The sequence below is a fragment of the Budorcas taxicolor genome, chromosome 13 (assembly GCF_023091745.1).
Source record: "Budorcas taxicolor isolate Tak-1 chromosome 13, Takin1.1, whole genome shotgun sequence".
NCBI lineage: Eukaryota > Metazoa > Chordata > Mammalia > Artiodactyla > Bovidae > Budorcas > Budorcas taxicolor.
In genome coordinates this window covers 76,809,293-76,825,381 of record NC_068922.1, presented here as the reverse complement: position 1 = coordinate 76,825,381, position 16,089 = coordinate 76,809,293, and the positions used below count along the sequence as shown (strand labels likewise).

Below are 16,089 nucleotides of genomic sequence, written 5' to 3'. Positions count from 1 at the left end.
GCCCCACAGGGAGCCCATCAGAGGAGGACCCCTGGGTTTCCCGGTTCATGTCTTGAGCATCTCTCGCCTGGACCAGTAGCCATTAGCCAGTCTTCTGGCTTTTATGTTCGTTTTATGTTCTCGCCAGTGCATCTTCCACTTGGCAGTCAGAGGGATTCTGTAAAGGCTAAATAAATGGGATGTTGTTAGGCCTCAGCTAGCACCCGTCCTCCTCCGCCCATTGCTTCTCCGAGGCTCTTGAGAAGAACCTGAAGAGCACACCCCGGCCTTCCCTGATGTGTGTTTAGCTCATGCCTCCAACCTCATCACACGTCGTCTTCTGTCTCACTCTGCTGTGGCCTCCCTGGCCTCCTTGCTGTTTCTTGCTGCCTCAGGGCCTTTGCCTGTGTTCCTCTCTTGCCTGGAGTGTCGTTCCCACACATTCTTGCGTGGCCCATGCCCTCACTTCGTTCAGGTCTCCATCTGGAGGCCCAGCTCCTCCAGACAGGCCATTGCACCTCCCTCACTCTCTGTCCTCATTTCTCACCTGTCACTTATCCACCATAGAACTTATATATTTATTAGGGAGGAAAGTATTCCTATTTAACTCTCAGAAAGGTTATAAAACAGTATAGCGGTTCAGAGCACTGACCCCAGAGCCAGACTGGTTAGGCCTCAATCTGCTCTGTGACCTCAGGCAGATGACTTGACCTCTCTGGGCTTCAGTCCTCACATGTGTCAAATGAGGGTGAAAACAGGAACCATTTCACGGGGCTGATGTGGGGGTTCCGGGAGTCTGACAAGAACGTACAGCCTCCCCGAGCGTTAGCTCTTGTTATTACTGTCAGTGGTTAACGCTCAACTTGTGGACTGTTCTCCCTTTGACCGTGAGCTCCCAGAGGGCTGTCCTGGGCTCAGTCTGTCTCTGTTGAGTTTGGGAACCAATGGAAATACATCCCCTGTGTAGGGTTGGCCAAAAAGTTTGTTTGGGTTTTCCTGCATGCTGTTAAAACCCGAACAAACATTTTGGCCAACCCAATGCAAAGTGCTCGGTACTCAGTGACTGGCCTGCCTCTGCCTCACTTCCTCCTTGAAGCCTTTCCGGCCCACACTGTCCTTCCCCTTCTCTGATTTATCACAAGCCCTTTCACCACTTGGGGCTGTTGTCTGGGCCCCTCCCCTCCCCTCCCCCTCCCCTCTCTGTCTTCCCTGGAGCACCTTTCCCAGCTCACTTGCCTCCAGAGAGAGGGCTCCATCTCCCCCTTTTGCTTCCCCACTAGCCTCTCCCTGGCCCAAGGCAGGCTCTCAGAAAACCCCCAGGGTCTGAGGTTACAGAACGTCTGGACCTCGGCACCGTTAGGATCTGCTCCTGTTCTTGCAGAGAAGAGATAAACGTGGCGAGAGGAGGGTCGTGTTTGGAGCTGGTGCTCCACAGGGTACGCACCCGACACCTGGCCGGCCCATTGTTGCTCGCGGGCTCAGCTCACATGTCCTGGCCTGCGGCGGCAGGCCTGATCCCGGCCAGCGGAGACTCAGTGCTCACCGAGGCTGTCCTTTCCCAGCTGGGCGGCTTTTCCCTCAGTGTCTGATTTACCCCTCACCATGGGCTTCCCTGGTGGCTCAGCTGGTAAAGAATCCACCTGCAATGAGGGAGACTGGGCTTGATCCCTGGGTCGGGAAGATTCCCTGGAGAAGGGATAGGGTACCCACTCCAGTATTCTTGGGCTTCCCTGGTGGCTCAGCTGGTGAAGAAGAATCCACCTGCAATGTGGGAGACCTGGGTTCAAGCCCTGGGTTGGGAAGATTCCCTGGAGAAGGGATAGGGTACCCACTCCAGTATTCTTGGGCTTTCCTGGTGGCTCAGCTGGTAAAGAATCCACCTGCAATGTGGAGACCTAGGTTCAAGCCCTGGGTCGGGAAGATTCCCTGGAGAAGGGGTAGGGTACCCACTCCAGTATTCTTGGGCTTCCCCGGTGTCTCAGCTGGTAAAGAATCCACCTGCAATGCGGAGACCTAGGTTCAGTCCCTGGGTTTGGAAGATCCCCTGGAGAAGGGAAAGGCTACCCACTCCAGTATTCTGGCCTGGAGAATTCCATGGACTATACAGTCCATGGGTTCGCAAAGAGTCGGACACAACTGAGCAACTTCACTCACTCACTCACTCATGATAGACTCAATGGACGTGAGTTTGAGCAAACTCCAGGAGAGTGACGGACTGGGAGCCTGGCATGCTGCGGTCCATGGGGTTGCAGAGTCCGGTACTACTGAGCGACTGAACACAACAACAAATGACTGTAAGCAGAACCAGACGGCCAGGTTCAGATTCAGGTTCCTCCTCTTACTTCTCAGAGGCCTTGGTGCATCCTGCTGAGCCTCCGTCTCCTCATCTGTTAGACGGGATGATAACAGAACCTACCTCCCAGGCACAGGGTCGAGGCTCCGTAGGCATTGGCTGCTGCCCGCAGTCCTTGTCACCACCTTCCTTCTCATCATTGGTTTTCTTTTCTCTTTTTAAAAAAATTATTTACTTAGCTGTGTCGGGCCTTAGTTGCAGCACGTGGTATCTTCAATCTTTGTTGCGGCAGATGAGATCTTTAGTTGCAGCTTGCGAACTTTTAGTTGAGGCATGTGGGATCTAGTTCCCTGACCAGGGCCCAAACCTGGGCCCCCAGCATTGGGAGCATGGAGTCTTAACCCCTGGACCACAGGGAAGTGCCATCACTGGTTTTCAGAGGGTAAACCTGCAGCTCAGGGTGGAGGGCATCTGGGCCAAGGTCACCCAGCTGCGCAGGAGTGGAAACAGCCCTGGAGCCCACGTGTGGCTGTGTTGGGAACCATCTGGCTGGAGCGTCATATCTGTGATTTTTGAGAGAGTAGAGAGATGGAGAGATAGTGAAACATTCGGGCACGCTGAGGCCAGCTGATTAGAGAAAATTATCTGTGCCAGCCCGGTCCTGTTGTTTAGGCAGTGCGGCCTGAAAATCTCCTCTGATATCTCGAGGCCTGGCTGGTCTCTGCGTCTCAGTTCTTATCACACTTCCTATGGGGCTGAAACCCTTGGATTAAGGCCTGCCTGTCCTCTGGAATGTCCCAGCCTGTGCTGTGGAAAGACGGGAGAGGAGAGTGAGAAATGGTGGGGAGGGGCTGCAGATTCAGGCTCCTGACTGGCCTCTTCACATCTTTTCTCCATGTCCCCGTGAAGGCCAGCAGTTCTATTCTTTTTTTTTTTTTTAAGATTTCTTTCTTTCTTTTTTTTGATGTGCACCATTTTTAAACTATTGAATTTGTTACAGTATTACTTCTGTTGTTTATGTTCTGGTTTGGCCAGGAGGCATGTGGAATCTTAGCTCCCTGACCAGGGATCGAACCCGTACCTGGAGGATTCGATATCCTGGAGGGCTCAACTGCTGGACTGCCAGGGAAGTCCCCAAGGTGTTCCTTATACCCATTTTACAGATGAGAAAGCTGGGGGCCTGGGAGGGGCAGTGTCTGTGACCTCCTCTGTGATCTACCAGACTCTGCCTCTGACTCGCTCTCCTCCGCTCTCTCTGGTTTTCTCTCCTCCAGCCACACTGCCTCCAGGATGCTTCCCTTTCACAGCCCACACGCTGCCACTCTGCCCCTTTGCATTTGGTGTTCCTGCTGCCAGGCATGCTCTCCCCCCAGATTTTTGCAGGAGTCCCTCCTTGGCTTTGTCCACACTCTGTTCAGATGTCAACCCCCCTCGGAGGGACCTTCCCTGTCCTCCCTTTTTGAAAGAACACTACCTTGCCCAAGACCTTGTAGCCCCTTGTTCTGATGTATCTTCATAATATTTGTCTAATCTTGTGTTATATACTTGTTTTTTTTTTTTAAGCCCATCTTCTTTATTAGAATGTAATATCCACCAGGGGCTTCCCAGGTGACTCAGTGGGTAAAGAATCCTCCTGCACTGCAGACATAGGAGACACGGGTTTGATCCCTGGGTAGGGAAGATCCCCAAAGGAGGGCATGACAACCCATTCCAGTATTCTTGCCTGGAGAATCCCATGGACAGAGGAGCCTGGTGGGCTACAGTCCATAGCGTCACAGAGAGCCCGACACAACCGAAGCGACTGAGTATGCATGCATGCAATATCCACTAGATGAAGAATTTTTCTAGTTTATTAACAAATGTATCCCCCAGAATGCTGCCTATTTTGGAAGAGCTGCTCAGGGGACGTTTATTGAATGCGTGAATGAATGACTGAGGTTCCCCAGCTCCAGGTCCCAGTTTGTCCAGAGCAGACCTGGGACTTGGCTCAGACCTGGGTGATCTGGAGGCCATTTGGTGCCCTCTGGGTTGATGTCGCTCATCGCTGCCCTCTCCTCTAACCTAGGAGCTGGCCAAGAGGACCCCCGGCAAGCACCCTGACCACCCGGCAGTCCAGAGCGCCCTGCAGGCCATGAAGACCGTCTGCTCCAACATCAATGAGACCAAGCGGCAGATGGAGAAGCTCGAGGCTCTGGAGCAGCTGCAGTCACACATTGAAGGCTGGGAGGTGTGTCTGGGGCAGAAGGAACCTTCTGGGCTGGAGGCAGACCCAGGCTGGGGGAGTGCACAGCTGTGGGTTCACACTGCCGTCTGGGCACCAGCTTTAGCCTGTGGTATATTTTGTTTGGCCTGCATGTTGCTTGCAAAAAAAAGTTTAATTATTTTGCAGGGAGGTCCACATAAAAGTATAGAGTTCAAGTTTTTCTTAAAAAGCTTGGTAACCCTGGCCCCCCATTTTGCGTGGCATCAGCCATCGGAGCCTCTAGTTTTTCTCCCTACCCCACCCCCAATCACTCCTTCACGTTTCCTGACCTGCCTGGTGTCCTTTGGGCTTTCAATGCCAAGGTCAAGGGTAGTGTTTAAGAGTTCACTCCAGGACAGAATTCTGGCTTTAACACTCCTTTACGGTGGCTTTAGGCAAATGTCTTAACTTCTCTGAGCCACGCTTTGTTTATCTATAGCTGTATGTAGTAGGTACTCAATGAATGGTAGGTATGGCTGTTACTGGGCTTCCCGGGTGGCTCAGTGGTAAAGAATCTGCCTGCAGTGCAGAAGGTGCAGGAGACACGGGTTCGATCTCTGGGTGGGGATGATGCCCTGGAGGAGGGCATGGCAACCCATTCCAGTATTCTTGCCTAGAGAGTCCCGTGGGCAGAGGAGCCCGGTGGGCTGTGGTCCAGGGGGTCGCCAAGAGTCAGACATGATGGAAAGCGACTTAGCACAAGCACATGGATGTTACTGGGGTCATGATTATTAGGGGATGGGATTCTTGATCTCTTCTGTTGTGGCTTCCTTAAGTTATTAGAGCCTTCCTGAAAATCTGTAGAAGGAAATGGGAAAATCTGGATAAATAAGAAAGTTAATATCTGAGTAAGTACAGCTGGAATACGAGAGATTGAGACTAAAGGGGAAAGACTCCTGGACATAGATTTTTCTCTGAATCACCGGCCTCAGACCGTTTGGCTTTTCTGGCACTTGCCTCGGTCGGGATTTCCACTGCATCTCCTTGTGGTGTGTGTGTGTGTGCGTTCTGTCGCTCAGTCGTATTCGACTCTTTGTGACTCCATGGACTGCAGCCTGCCAGGTTCCTCTGTCCATGGAATTCTTCAGTCAAGTATATTGGAGTGGGTTGCCATCGCCTCCTCCAGGGAACCTTCCCAACCCAGGGACTGAACCCACACCTCTTGTGTTTCCTGCATTAGCAGGCAGATTCATTACCACTTGCGCCTCCTGGAACGCTTTCCCTATGTTGGGGAGTCCTAAATGAGACTATATGGCTGGGAGGCCGAGGGTGTGGCTGCAGAGGGGAGAGGCCTGTGTTCAGGAAGGAGGTGGGTGGTTGTGCATTAGTGTTTATCATGTGCCCACTCGCCTTCCTGCCCAGCTGAGGCTGGAGAACAAATAATTGCATTTCTCAGACTCCCTGAGATGGGATGGGGTTGGCCAAGATCAGATCCAGCTGCGTGAGATTTGGAAGGCAGGGCTGGGACAGAGGTCACCCTTCTGCTCTTGCAGCTAAGCACAGTCATGATTGTGTTGGCTGTCTGTGATTGCATTTGCAGAGGGCCCAGCTTCCAGCTTCTGGGTGTCAAGGGGAAGGGCTCTGTTGTACTGTTGGTGGTGTGTATCTGGCAGGACAGGGTGGCTTTGTAGCTGATGGTTAAGGCTACATCACCTGAGGCCTGTCAGCAGCAGCTTGGGCAGCATTTCCTGAGACTACCAGCTTGGGCGGGCTTTTCCATTGGCTCGACAGTAAAGAATCCACCTGCAGTGTAGCAGACGCGGGTTTGATCCCTGGGTTGGAACGATCCCCTGGAGGAGGGCATGGCACCCCACTCCAGTGCTCTTAACTGGAGACTCCCATGGACAGAGAAGCCTGGTGGGCTGTACAGTTTATGGGGCCGTGAAGAGTCAGACATGACTGAAGCGACTGAGCATGCTCACGCCAGCTTGGGCTGGCGGGGGTCTGACTGTCCCTTTCCCCAGTTAGGGCAGGGGCAGTGGCTCCCCTGCAGGGCCAGTTCTGCAGGGTTCTTGGTTTTCTGGTAGCTGTAATTCTAGGCTGCTCTAGCCCCTCCAAGAATTGAGTAAGGCCCTCAATTTTTTCTGCTTGGTTTCTGTTCCTGCAACTGAAAATTGTGTCAGTTAGGGTGTTCCCTCTAAGGAATCTTGTTTCACCTTCATGATGCCAGAGCTCTGATTTGGTTTCTTGTGACCCTCCGTGGTTCCATGATGGCGCAGCTCCAGGTATCATCTGACACAAATCAGAAGGAGATGGGACCCAGTTCTTCTCCCTAGTGGAGGAAAACCTTTCCCAGAAGCCCCAGAAGGACTTCCTTTTCCATCTCATTGGCCAGAAATCAGTCACTTGGCTACTTTCACCAAATATGCTAACCTGAAGTGTATATACAGTGGACATGTTTAAATGTCTGTTGTTTGGGCTTCGAGTTTCCTGGCAGCCAAGGTAAAAAGAGAAGGACACATCAGTTACTTAGCGTTCGTTTGTCAAAAAAGGAAGAAGCTGGGCAATTCTCGACATCCAGCTAGAAAGAAAATTTCTCATGTGGGCCCCTGTGAGGAGAGCATTAAGCAAGCAGTTTGGCAGCCAGACCAGAAGTGATTTCCAGATGCCTTCTGGTAAATGCCTAGGGAAATAGAAACTAAGGGTCTCTGAGGCTCTTTTGACCCTGAAAAATCTGCAGTTTGAGAATGGCCCTTATTTTGATCAGTGTTGCTGGGTGCAGTAGGAAATGAAGTGACCCAGAGTAAGAGTTGCTGGCAATTATTGAGCACACGTTATACATTATTTCAGCACTGGAAGAGAGGGCTGTTGCTATCCCCATTTCACAGAGTAGAAAACTGAGGTGCAGGCTCACCTTTGGATCCAGCCTTTTAACTTTCAGATGATCCTGCATTAAGCACGTCTGTCTTATTCTCCTGGCCTCATTTCCCCCTACTTGTCTAATTTTGGGCTTCCCTTGTGGTTCAGTTGGTAAAGAATCTGCCCTCAATGCAGGAGACCCAGGTTCGATCCCTGGGTCAGAAAGATTCCTTGGAGAAAGAAATGGGAATCCACTCCAGTATTCTTGCCTAGAGAATTTCATGGACAGAGGAGCCTGGCGGACTGTAGTCCATGAGGTCACAAAGAGTCAGACACGACTGAGCAACCACACTTTCACTTTTACTTGTCTAATTTCAGAAATAGTATCTTTAAAGTTGTCTCCTGGTGTCGTTTTGTCAATAAAGTGAAGCATAGAACACAGGTGATTTTAGAAAAATGTGACATAGTGTTCTGTATAGTAGGAAGGTTTTCAAGTTTGATCCTCAGAGTGTACTTGGGAAAATAATATGTTCCAGCTAAAACAAATAATGTTTAACTGTGAAGCTGCTTGCAATAACTTCATGCCATCAGCAGTTAGCACCTCAGGGGACTGGATGACTTAGGGCAGCTTTCACAGTGAACAGAGGTGGTTGCAGGTCCTGATTTTTGATTCTCGTCTTGATGCTTTCTAGTCTGTTTGACCTCTTGCCCATCTGATTAGAGAGCTGTCCTCTCTCTCGCAATATGGCTGGCACGGGACTTGTTTCCGGAGGAGGCCGATCTTGTCTTGGCTACTCTCTTGCTGTGTGCTCAGGCTTACATCATTAGTTTGATCTCTGATCTGTGGGGTTTTTTGGCTTGATCCTCTATAAGCCAATTGTCCGTTTTAGTTGTGGGACTGGTTTAGTTAAAACCAGATAAGGTAATCCATAAATCCATTTTATTGAGCACCAGGAAATGGGAGTATGTCACAAGAGTGTGGAAGTGAGCATATGGGCCCACCCCCTCTGCTTGGAGGGGTGCCTTTGCCTCAGTTTCCTTATCTGACAAGTTTGGATAGTGGCAGGAGGCCACACAGGTCACTTGAGGATTTGGGGATTAGATGAATGCAAAGCGCTCAGAACAGTGTTTTTTTTTTTTTTTTTTTAATTGGTTCAAACTAAATACTCCATAAACGTCAGGAAGAGCCGTGGCTGCAAAGCAGGATTTCTCGTTTGATTTTTTTAGATGAGAAAGCGTCATGCAGCTTTGGCAGGGCTCTTACCAGTGTGGGCTGACCCTCCTGCAGAGGGATGCTCCACAGACTTCCGTGAGAAGCTCACAGTTGTAAAAAGACATGCATGGTCTTAATAAGACAAAGAGAGGACACACCATTCTTGCTGGTTCTGGAAGCCCCGGTTTAAGAGACTGTCCACCGCTCACTCCCCCAAAGAGGGACAGTGGGAAAGAAGTGTGAGGAAAACATAGAGTAAAAAGAGAGACCATAAATAGAAATCCTTGTATGTTCTTCCCACCCTCTCTGGGATGCCTTGTGCTCTTGCCCCTCTGAAGACTCCTGCTGTAGGCCAACAGATGCACCAAAACGCTTCAGGTCCCCGTCTAGGAGGAGCACAGGTGGCAGAGGGGAGTGGGCGGGGCAGTAGGGCCACCTGTCTGGGTTCAGGTCTCAGCTCACCCACTCACTAGCTGTATCATTGTGAAAGCCGCTCCGTCGTGTCTGACTCTTTGCGAACCCACGGGCTATACAGTCCATGGAATTCTCCAGGCCACAATACTGAAGTGGGTAGCCTTTCCTTCTCCAGGGGATCTTCCCAACCCAGGGATCGAACCCAGGTCTCCCACAACACAGGTGGATTCTTTACCAGCTTAGGGATCGAACCCAGGTCTCCCGCAATGGGGGCAGATTCTTTACCAGCTGAGCCACCAGGGAAGCCCAAGAATACTGGAATGGGTAGCCTATCCCTTCTCCAGGGGATCTCCCAGACCCAGGAATCGAACCGGGGTCTCCTGCTTTGCAGGCGGATTCTTTACCAGCTGAGCTACCAGGCAAGCCTGGACTAGCTGTGTGACCTTGAACAAGTCACTTCACTGTTCTGTGCCTTTGTTTCCTAAAGCGAAACTCCGTTTCTGTAAAGTGAACGTTGTAAGGATTAATGGAGTTCTGTGAGATGCTTAGAACTGGAGTTGGAGGGTGATAAGCTGTGTGCCTGTGTTAGCTTTCGCCCTCTTCTCTGCATGGCACTTCACTTCTGCTCTGTCTGAAGGAGCCCTGCAGTCAGCCCTGCAGCCCTGACTGGCGGACATCGAGGTGCTCAGCCTCTTTGTGTGTATCTGCCCCTTAGCCCCAGCCCTGACCTGGGTTCAAGGATTCCAGGGAGACTGTCAGCTGGGCTTCTTTCTTAGCAGGGCTGGGGTGGAAGGGGCCTCCCTCTGCACTGTCCTGGGCACCTCAGATGCCGTTTCCTGGGTGGCCCTTGGCCGAGGCCAGGGAGGCAGCTTCCCAGGGTGGGCGTGCTTCTTCTGTGCGGCCCCCTAGCCTTGGTCTGGGTCTGCGTGGCCTCTGGGCTCTTGGTCCTTACAGCCGGGCCCAGTGGTAGGTTCCTAGAGAAGCAGCCTTCCACCCTGAAGGGCGATGGGCATGACAGCATTTTGGTTCCCTTCACTTTGGTGTCAGCTGGTGCTCTGTATCTTACCAATCTGGGTATTCCCTTTACTCTGAGTATAGTTATTCTAAAATACTATACATTTGAATGCTTCCCTGGTGGCTCAGACGGTTAAGATGCGCCTCCAGTGTGGGAGGCCTGGGTTCAATCCCTGGGTCGGGAAGGTCCCCTGGAGGAGGGCATGGGCACCCGCTCCAGTGTTCTTGCCTGGAGAATCCCCATGGACAGAGGAGCCTGGCGGGCTACAGTCCATGGGGTCGCAAAGAGTCGGACACGACTGAGTGGGTAAGCACAGCACGTGCAAGCAGCCCAGATCCCCGCTGGAGCCTGGAGGGACTGGTAGGCGGGCACGAGAGAGGTGGGCAGAGGAGACAGAAGCACGGGGTCTCGAAGGAAGTGTCGCGCTGCCGTCTGCTCTGAGCTGCCCTGTGGGCCACGGATGGACTCTCATCGCCGGGGAGTCGTGCTCTCCCAGGTTGCACGGATGCTGAGGCTCCAGGGGCCGCTTTTGCCCCTGTACCCTTGGAGCAGCAGGCACACTACCTTGCTGGGTCTCTGTGCTGTGGGCGTCACGTATCTGCCGGCGGCACACAAGCGTCCAGGCGGAGATTTCTGTTAATGGGTATGTGCTTGTGTCCTGGGCTGCGCAGCCCTTGACTGCAAAGAAGTTGGTTTCCCAAGACTCAGAGGGGGCTCTCTGGCAGCACTGGGGGAATGGATTTGTTGTTTCCAGCTGCCCCATGGGCACCAAGCAAACCCACTCTGATAGCAATGGAGGGAATTGCGGTGGGCAGTTAGCAGACAGTCTCATTTCTGAGTTGCCAAAACCAGTTCCTCTTGCTGGGTCTCAGAAATAATTGAGATAGCAGGCCTCTCTGGGGTAGGAACTTGTCGCTCCTGGGTGTTGAGTGTCTGGGGAAGGAGATTCTGTGAAGAATCCCCGCTCTTTCCTCCCTCAGTTCATTTCCAGGCAGAGACAGCATCTTGTCTCTTGGTTTCTTGCTGCTTTGTGATCTGCAGGTTTGTAATGAATTTCCCCTAAAATAAACACTTCCCTGTCATATCCCCTGGGCCTCAGTGTCGGAGGCCCCACCTGTGGATGGGGCCTCCATCCTTATCTTGATGTATTTAAAGTACATCAAGCACTTAAAGTTGGAGGCTCTGCAAAAGAGAGACGTTAATGATTTAAGTGAGATAAAAATCTTGGGATTTCCCTGGCAGTCCAGTGGTTCGGGCGCAGGACTTCCACTGCAGGGGGCACAGGTTCGATCCCTGGTCAGGGAACTGCAATCCGGCGTGCCGTGCACTGCAGCCAAAATGAGAGCAGCAACAGAGCAACCCGCCCAGTGGTTTATTTCTCAGTAGCGATGCAGGCTGAAGGTGGGGCGGCCCTGCTCTGTTCGGACCCTGGCCCCTTCCAGTGTTGTCCTCTGCTGTCTGCTATAGCGGGTCCTGCCACTGTGGCCGCCTTCCAGCCTAGGCAAGAGGCGATAGCGGAGGAACGGGAGGGAGGCGGTTTTCTCTCAAGAAAAGGATGTAGAAGCAGGGCACGCTGGCCAGAATATCGTCACAAGACCACACCTGGCATGAGGTATGCTGAGACGTGGAGTCTGTGGTTGGGCAGCCACCTGCCAGCTGAAACCACCTTTCTCGGATGGAAGAGGAGCATGGGTCTGAGACTCCCCCCTCCCCAGGGGCCCATGCCCTCCAAGGTCTCTTTCCCGCTTGCTCTCTCTCATCACTATAAGATCTCTCTCCCCCGGGCCCTGGTCCCCTCAGAGCTCCAGATGGACCTGTGTGGTCCTTGGTTCCGAGGACTCCTTCCAGCAGGGACCTCGCCCCATCCGTATCCTCAGCCTCTTTATCTTCGCCATCCTCCCAGGCATCCCCAGTGCCTTTCCTGACCACACTGCTTGAGCCCCACGAAGGTTCAGTGCACCCCACGCACACCCAGCATCTTGGTTATTTAGCACAGATGACCAGGTAGAATTCAGGAACGGTTCCCATCTCTTCTCGCATCCCCAGTGCTCTCAGAATCCTTCCCCTGGTGGTGTTCACGTGGGGTTGGTCACTTGTTCTGCAAGCATTTGCTGAGCACCTACTGTGTGCCAGAGTGTGTGGGAGGGGCTAGAAGTACAGTGGCAAATGGTTGATAGATGCTTGATAATGCTTCCGTCCTTAGGAAAGTGGCATTCTTTATATGTACATAATGAATTCTGCCAGTATTTAAAAAACGTTTATGTATTTACTTGGCTGTTCTCAGTCTTGCGGCACGCAGGAGCTTTAGGTGCGGTATGCGAACTCTTAGTTGCGGCATGTGGGATCTAGTTCCCCGACCAGGGCACGAACCTGGACCCCTTGCGTGGAGAGCTTGGTGTCTTAGCCGCTGGAACACCAGAGAAGTCCCAGAGGTGGCATCCTCGTGGAGGAAATAAAGTAACAAGACGCAAATAAATAAGCGGGGAGGGGATTGGCAAAAAAACCAACCAAACAAAACACAACAAAACCTATAACAAAACACAGCCTGGGCCGTGTGGGCTGAGTGAGTCCTTCCACCTTTCCAGGTCCCAGGGCCCCTCTCTGAGCAGCGGTTGTCTCTGTATGCTCCCACCTGCATTATTCTGGCACATGCCCCAGAGGGAAGCCGTCGATCGGGTGGTACTAGGTTTCTGTCTGCTCACCTCCAGTGGTGCATTGAGATTTTGGGGGTGTGAGGGAGGCAGGGGCAGGTCTGTCTCTGGGAACAAAGAGGGGTATTCCCAAGGGCTCTCCTGGATTCACCAGCTCATGCCCTGCTTCCCTGCCCCATTGCTCTCCTAGGGCTCCAACCTCACCGACATCTGCACCCAGCTCCTCCTGCAAGGGACTTTGTTAAAAATCTCTGCAGGCAACATCCAGGAGAGAGCTTTCTTCCTCTTTGACAACCTGCTGGTCTATTGCAAGCGGAAATCCAGGTGAGTGGCTGGAGGCGGGGCCAGGCTGGGATCCGGTTGCACTCTTGACAGTTTCCCCCTAGGGCCGCTGGGCCTCCCTTTTCTCCTCTGAGTTGAGGGATTTGTTCTCAATCAGTATTCTCCAGGAACATAGGTTATTTAAAATTTTCTAGTAGTCGCATTTAGAAAAGCAAAAAGAGGTAGGTGGAATGAATTTAAATAATATATTTTATTTACCCCCGTATATCCCCCAATATTATTATTCTACCTAATCAGTTTAAAAAATTGAGTGAATAGATATTTTGCATTCTTTTAGAAAAATGTACGCTAAAGCTTCAAAATCTAGTGTGTCTGTTATGCTTACAGCACGTGTCAGTTTGTGCTAGGGACCTTTTAAGTGCTCGGTAGTCATATATGGCTTGTGGCTGCTGTAGTGGACAGTGTAGATTGAGGCGGTCATGGGAGTTTGGAGATCTTTTTGTGGCACTCGCATCCTGTGATTCTAAGATCCAAAGATAGATGGTTTGAGGGGAGGGGGTCCTTCTCCTGTTACAGTTTTTTGAGGGAAACATAGTGTCCTTGTTTCTTTCCTTGGAGCTTCTTAAACTTCGTAGAGTGAATGGACGGCTGGATGAGCGGTAGACCGATGGGGATGGATGTTTGGTAGGATGTGTGGGCAAATGGGAGGAGGGATGGATGCGTAGCTGGAAGTTTGGGGGATTAATGGGTGTAGGTGAAGGGGGGCCGGGAGGCAGGGCTTGTGGATGCGTGTATGAACTGATCGGTGGACGGATGAGTGAGTCGATGAGTGAGTGAGTCGTTGGAGTTTAGGAGCTGGCTGGCTGGAGGGCTAGATAGTTGGTTGGGGGAATCTATGTTTGGGTCGTTGGAGAATGGATATGAAGACATGATGGGCTGGCAGAGGTGTGTTTAGATGAAAGGTGAGTTGGGGCCTTTATAAGTAAATGGGTAGATGGATGGATGGCTGGATGGTCATAAAACTGGGAGGCTGGGTGGATGGTGGAGGTTTCGAGATTGGTGGATAGATGGTCTGTTGGATGGGTGTGTTGAAGAATGTTTGGTTGGTAGCTGCCAGAGTGGCTAGTCCCTGGTGTGGGAGGTTGGGTGATTGGATGGTTGAGTTGATGGGAGGTGAATGAGTGAGTGGACAGAGGGAAAGTTAGGAGACGGAGGGTGGGGCATGAGTGGACGGTTGGGTGGACGAGTGGGTGGGTAGGTTGGTGGGCCAGGAGAATCCCTGCCTTTTGGTTTTCTCGCTGAGGTGGTAGAGGACCGTCACAACTGACCAGTGCAGCCCTTCTTGAATGAAACTTCTTCCTGCTACGTTTCTTCAGGGACGAAATAGTGACTTGCCAGAGGCTTCTTTATTCTTTTATCTAGCAAAGGCTAGGGCTGAGGGGAGGTCCAGATCTGCGCCCTGCTCTCAGCATCACCTCCGCTTTCCTTCGTGGTTCTGGGCTTCTCACTTACTGTCTCCCTGAGCCTCATTTTCCTTGTCTGATTCTGCTGGCCTCCTAAGGTTCCTCCTGTGGTGAGGAACCGTTCCACAGGATGAGTGAGGGGTGTTCAGTGTGGGCGTGAGGAAGCTTCTCATCATCCTCCTTCAGCAGTCTGACCTCTCTGAGCCTTAGTTTTCTCTTCTGTAAAATGGGGTTGGTTTTAAAAAAAGTTACAATAGTGGTTGGTTAAGAGCCGAGTTCCTTATTATTTCTCTAGCTCCATGACTTGGCCTCTCTGCTTCAGTTTCCTCATCTGTGGAATAGGTTGAATTATCCTGTACCCCACAGAGCCATTTTGAAGGACAAACCTGTTAAATTTGCTTGGTGCATAGTAAGTGCCCAGAGCGAGTAGCTGCTATTACTGTTAACCCCCACAAGTGACGAGTTCCTGTTCAGTGTGATCCCGTCAGTGCAGCTTTAGCACAGAGTAGGCACTTCAGCCACAGGCCCCTCCCTCTGCCCCCTTCCCTCCTAGTTCTGGGGCTTGCTCCTTCTGGTCAGAGGCCTCCGTGTCCTTCCTCACCGTCTCTGCGTGGCTGGGCCACGTGTCTCTTTCTCATTGACGTTTTCTTCCCGCTCACTCCCTTGGTCTGTCTGTGACTCACGTGTCCTCCTGTCCCTCCATCAACGCTGCCCTCTCCTCCTGCCTTGCGCCCTGCCTGTCCTCACTGGGGCCATCCTGAGAGTCCTCCTTCGGCGATGCCAAGGCCACTGCCAGCATCCACCCGTAGCCCCGCCTGCAGCACCTCCCCAGGCCGTCTGAGGCAGGCCCTTTTCCCAGAACCCGGGGATTTAGAAAACAGCGTGTCCCTTCAGGCCCCCGTGGGCCCCCAGCCTGGGCCGAGTTTGCTCAGGCTTCAGCCACCCCTGTGTGGGCCCTTCCTCCGCTGGAGCTATAGCAGCTGATGCTGGTGGGGCTGGACCCCCAGGGGGCCTTCTGGGGCCGGCCCTGTGGCCACAGAAGCTCTTGTAATGCCATTTCCGGCCTCAGGCTTTCGAGTGAATGGGGCAGGCTGGAGGCAGAGGGCACACATCACCCGGGAGAAGCTGGCAGGCTGCCACCTTTCCTGCACCGGGTCAGGAGCCTGAGGGCTGGGCTCTGAGAGGTCTCGGGGGGTGGGGCCGTCAGTGGTGGATGGAGCTCCCGGCCTGACTCTGATGTGGTCCCAGGAAACGCCCGACACTGGTAGCTGTCTGCCTCCAGTTATGTCTTCGCCAGGCACCACCAGTCCGGGTCATGGGTCAGGAGAGGTCTCTGACTCAAGAGTGCTTCTGGTCTGATTCAAAACTGGAGGCTGTTCAGGACTTCCCTGGTGGTCCAGTGCTTCGGAATCCGCCTTTCAATGCAGGGGGACGCGGGTTCCATCCCTGGTTGGGGAACTAAGATCCCCCATGCGGAGGGGAAACTAACCTCGTGTGCCTCAGCTACTGAGTCCGCAAATTGCAATGAAAGATTCCCCAAGATACAGCGAAGATCCTGCCTGCTGCAACTAGGACCCAGGTGGCCAAAAAAAAGGCTTTTCGGGTGTCAGAAGTGGAAGGGAGAGTTTTAAAAACCCGCCTCCCCGTTCTTCAGAAGAGGAAACGGCACAGGAGAGCTAAGTCTCATTGTCTCAACTGCTGGTTTCAGATCATGGAGGCGTCAGCATTGTGTAGTGGT

At 52.4% G+C, this 16,089-nt stretch overlaps 1 protein-coding gene across 1 annotated transcript in view; it reads left to right on the top strand.

The window, feature by feature from the left end:
- The window catches only part of PREX1 (phosphatidylinositol-3,4,5-trisphosphate dependent Rac exchange factor 1), a 178,431-nt gene that overhangs the window by 104,963 nt on the left and 57,379 nt on the right, over positions 1-16,089 (top strand). Inside the window, exons 6-7 of the mRNA XM_052650398.1 lie at positions 4,338-4,499; positions 12,797-12,930. Of these exons, the coding sequence (XP_052506358.1) occupies positions 4,338-4,499; positions 12,797-12,930 (296 nt within the window). The remainder of the gene's footprint in view (positions 1-4,337; positions 4,500-12,796; positions 12,931-16,089) is intronic.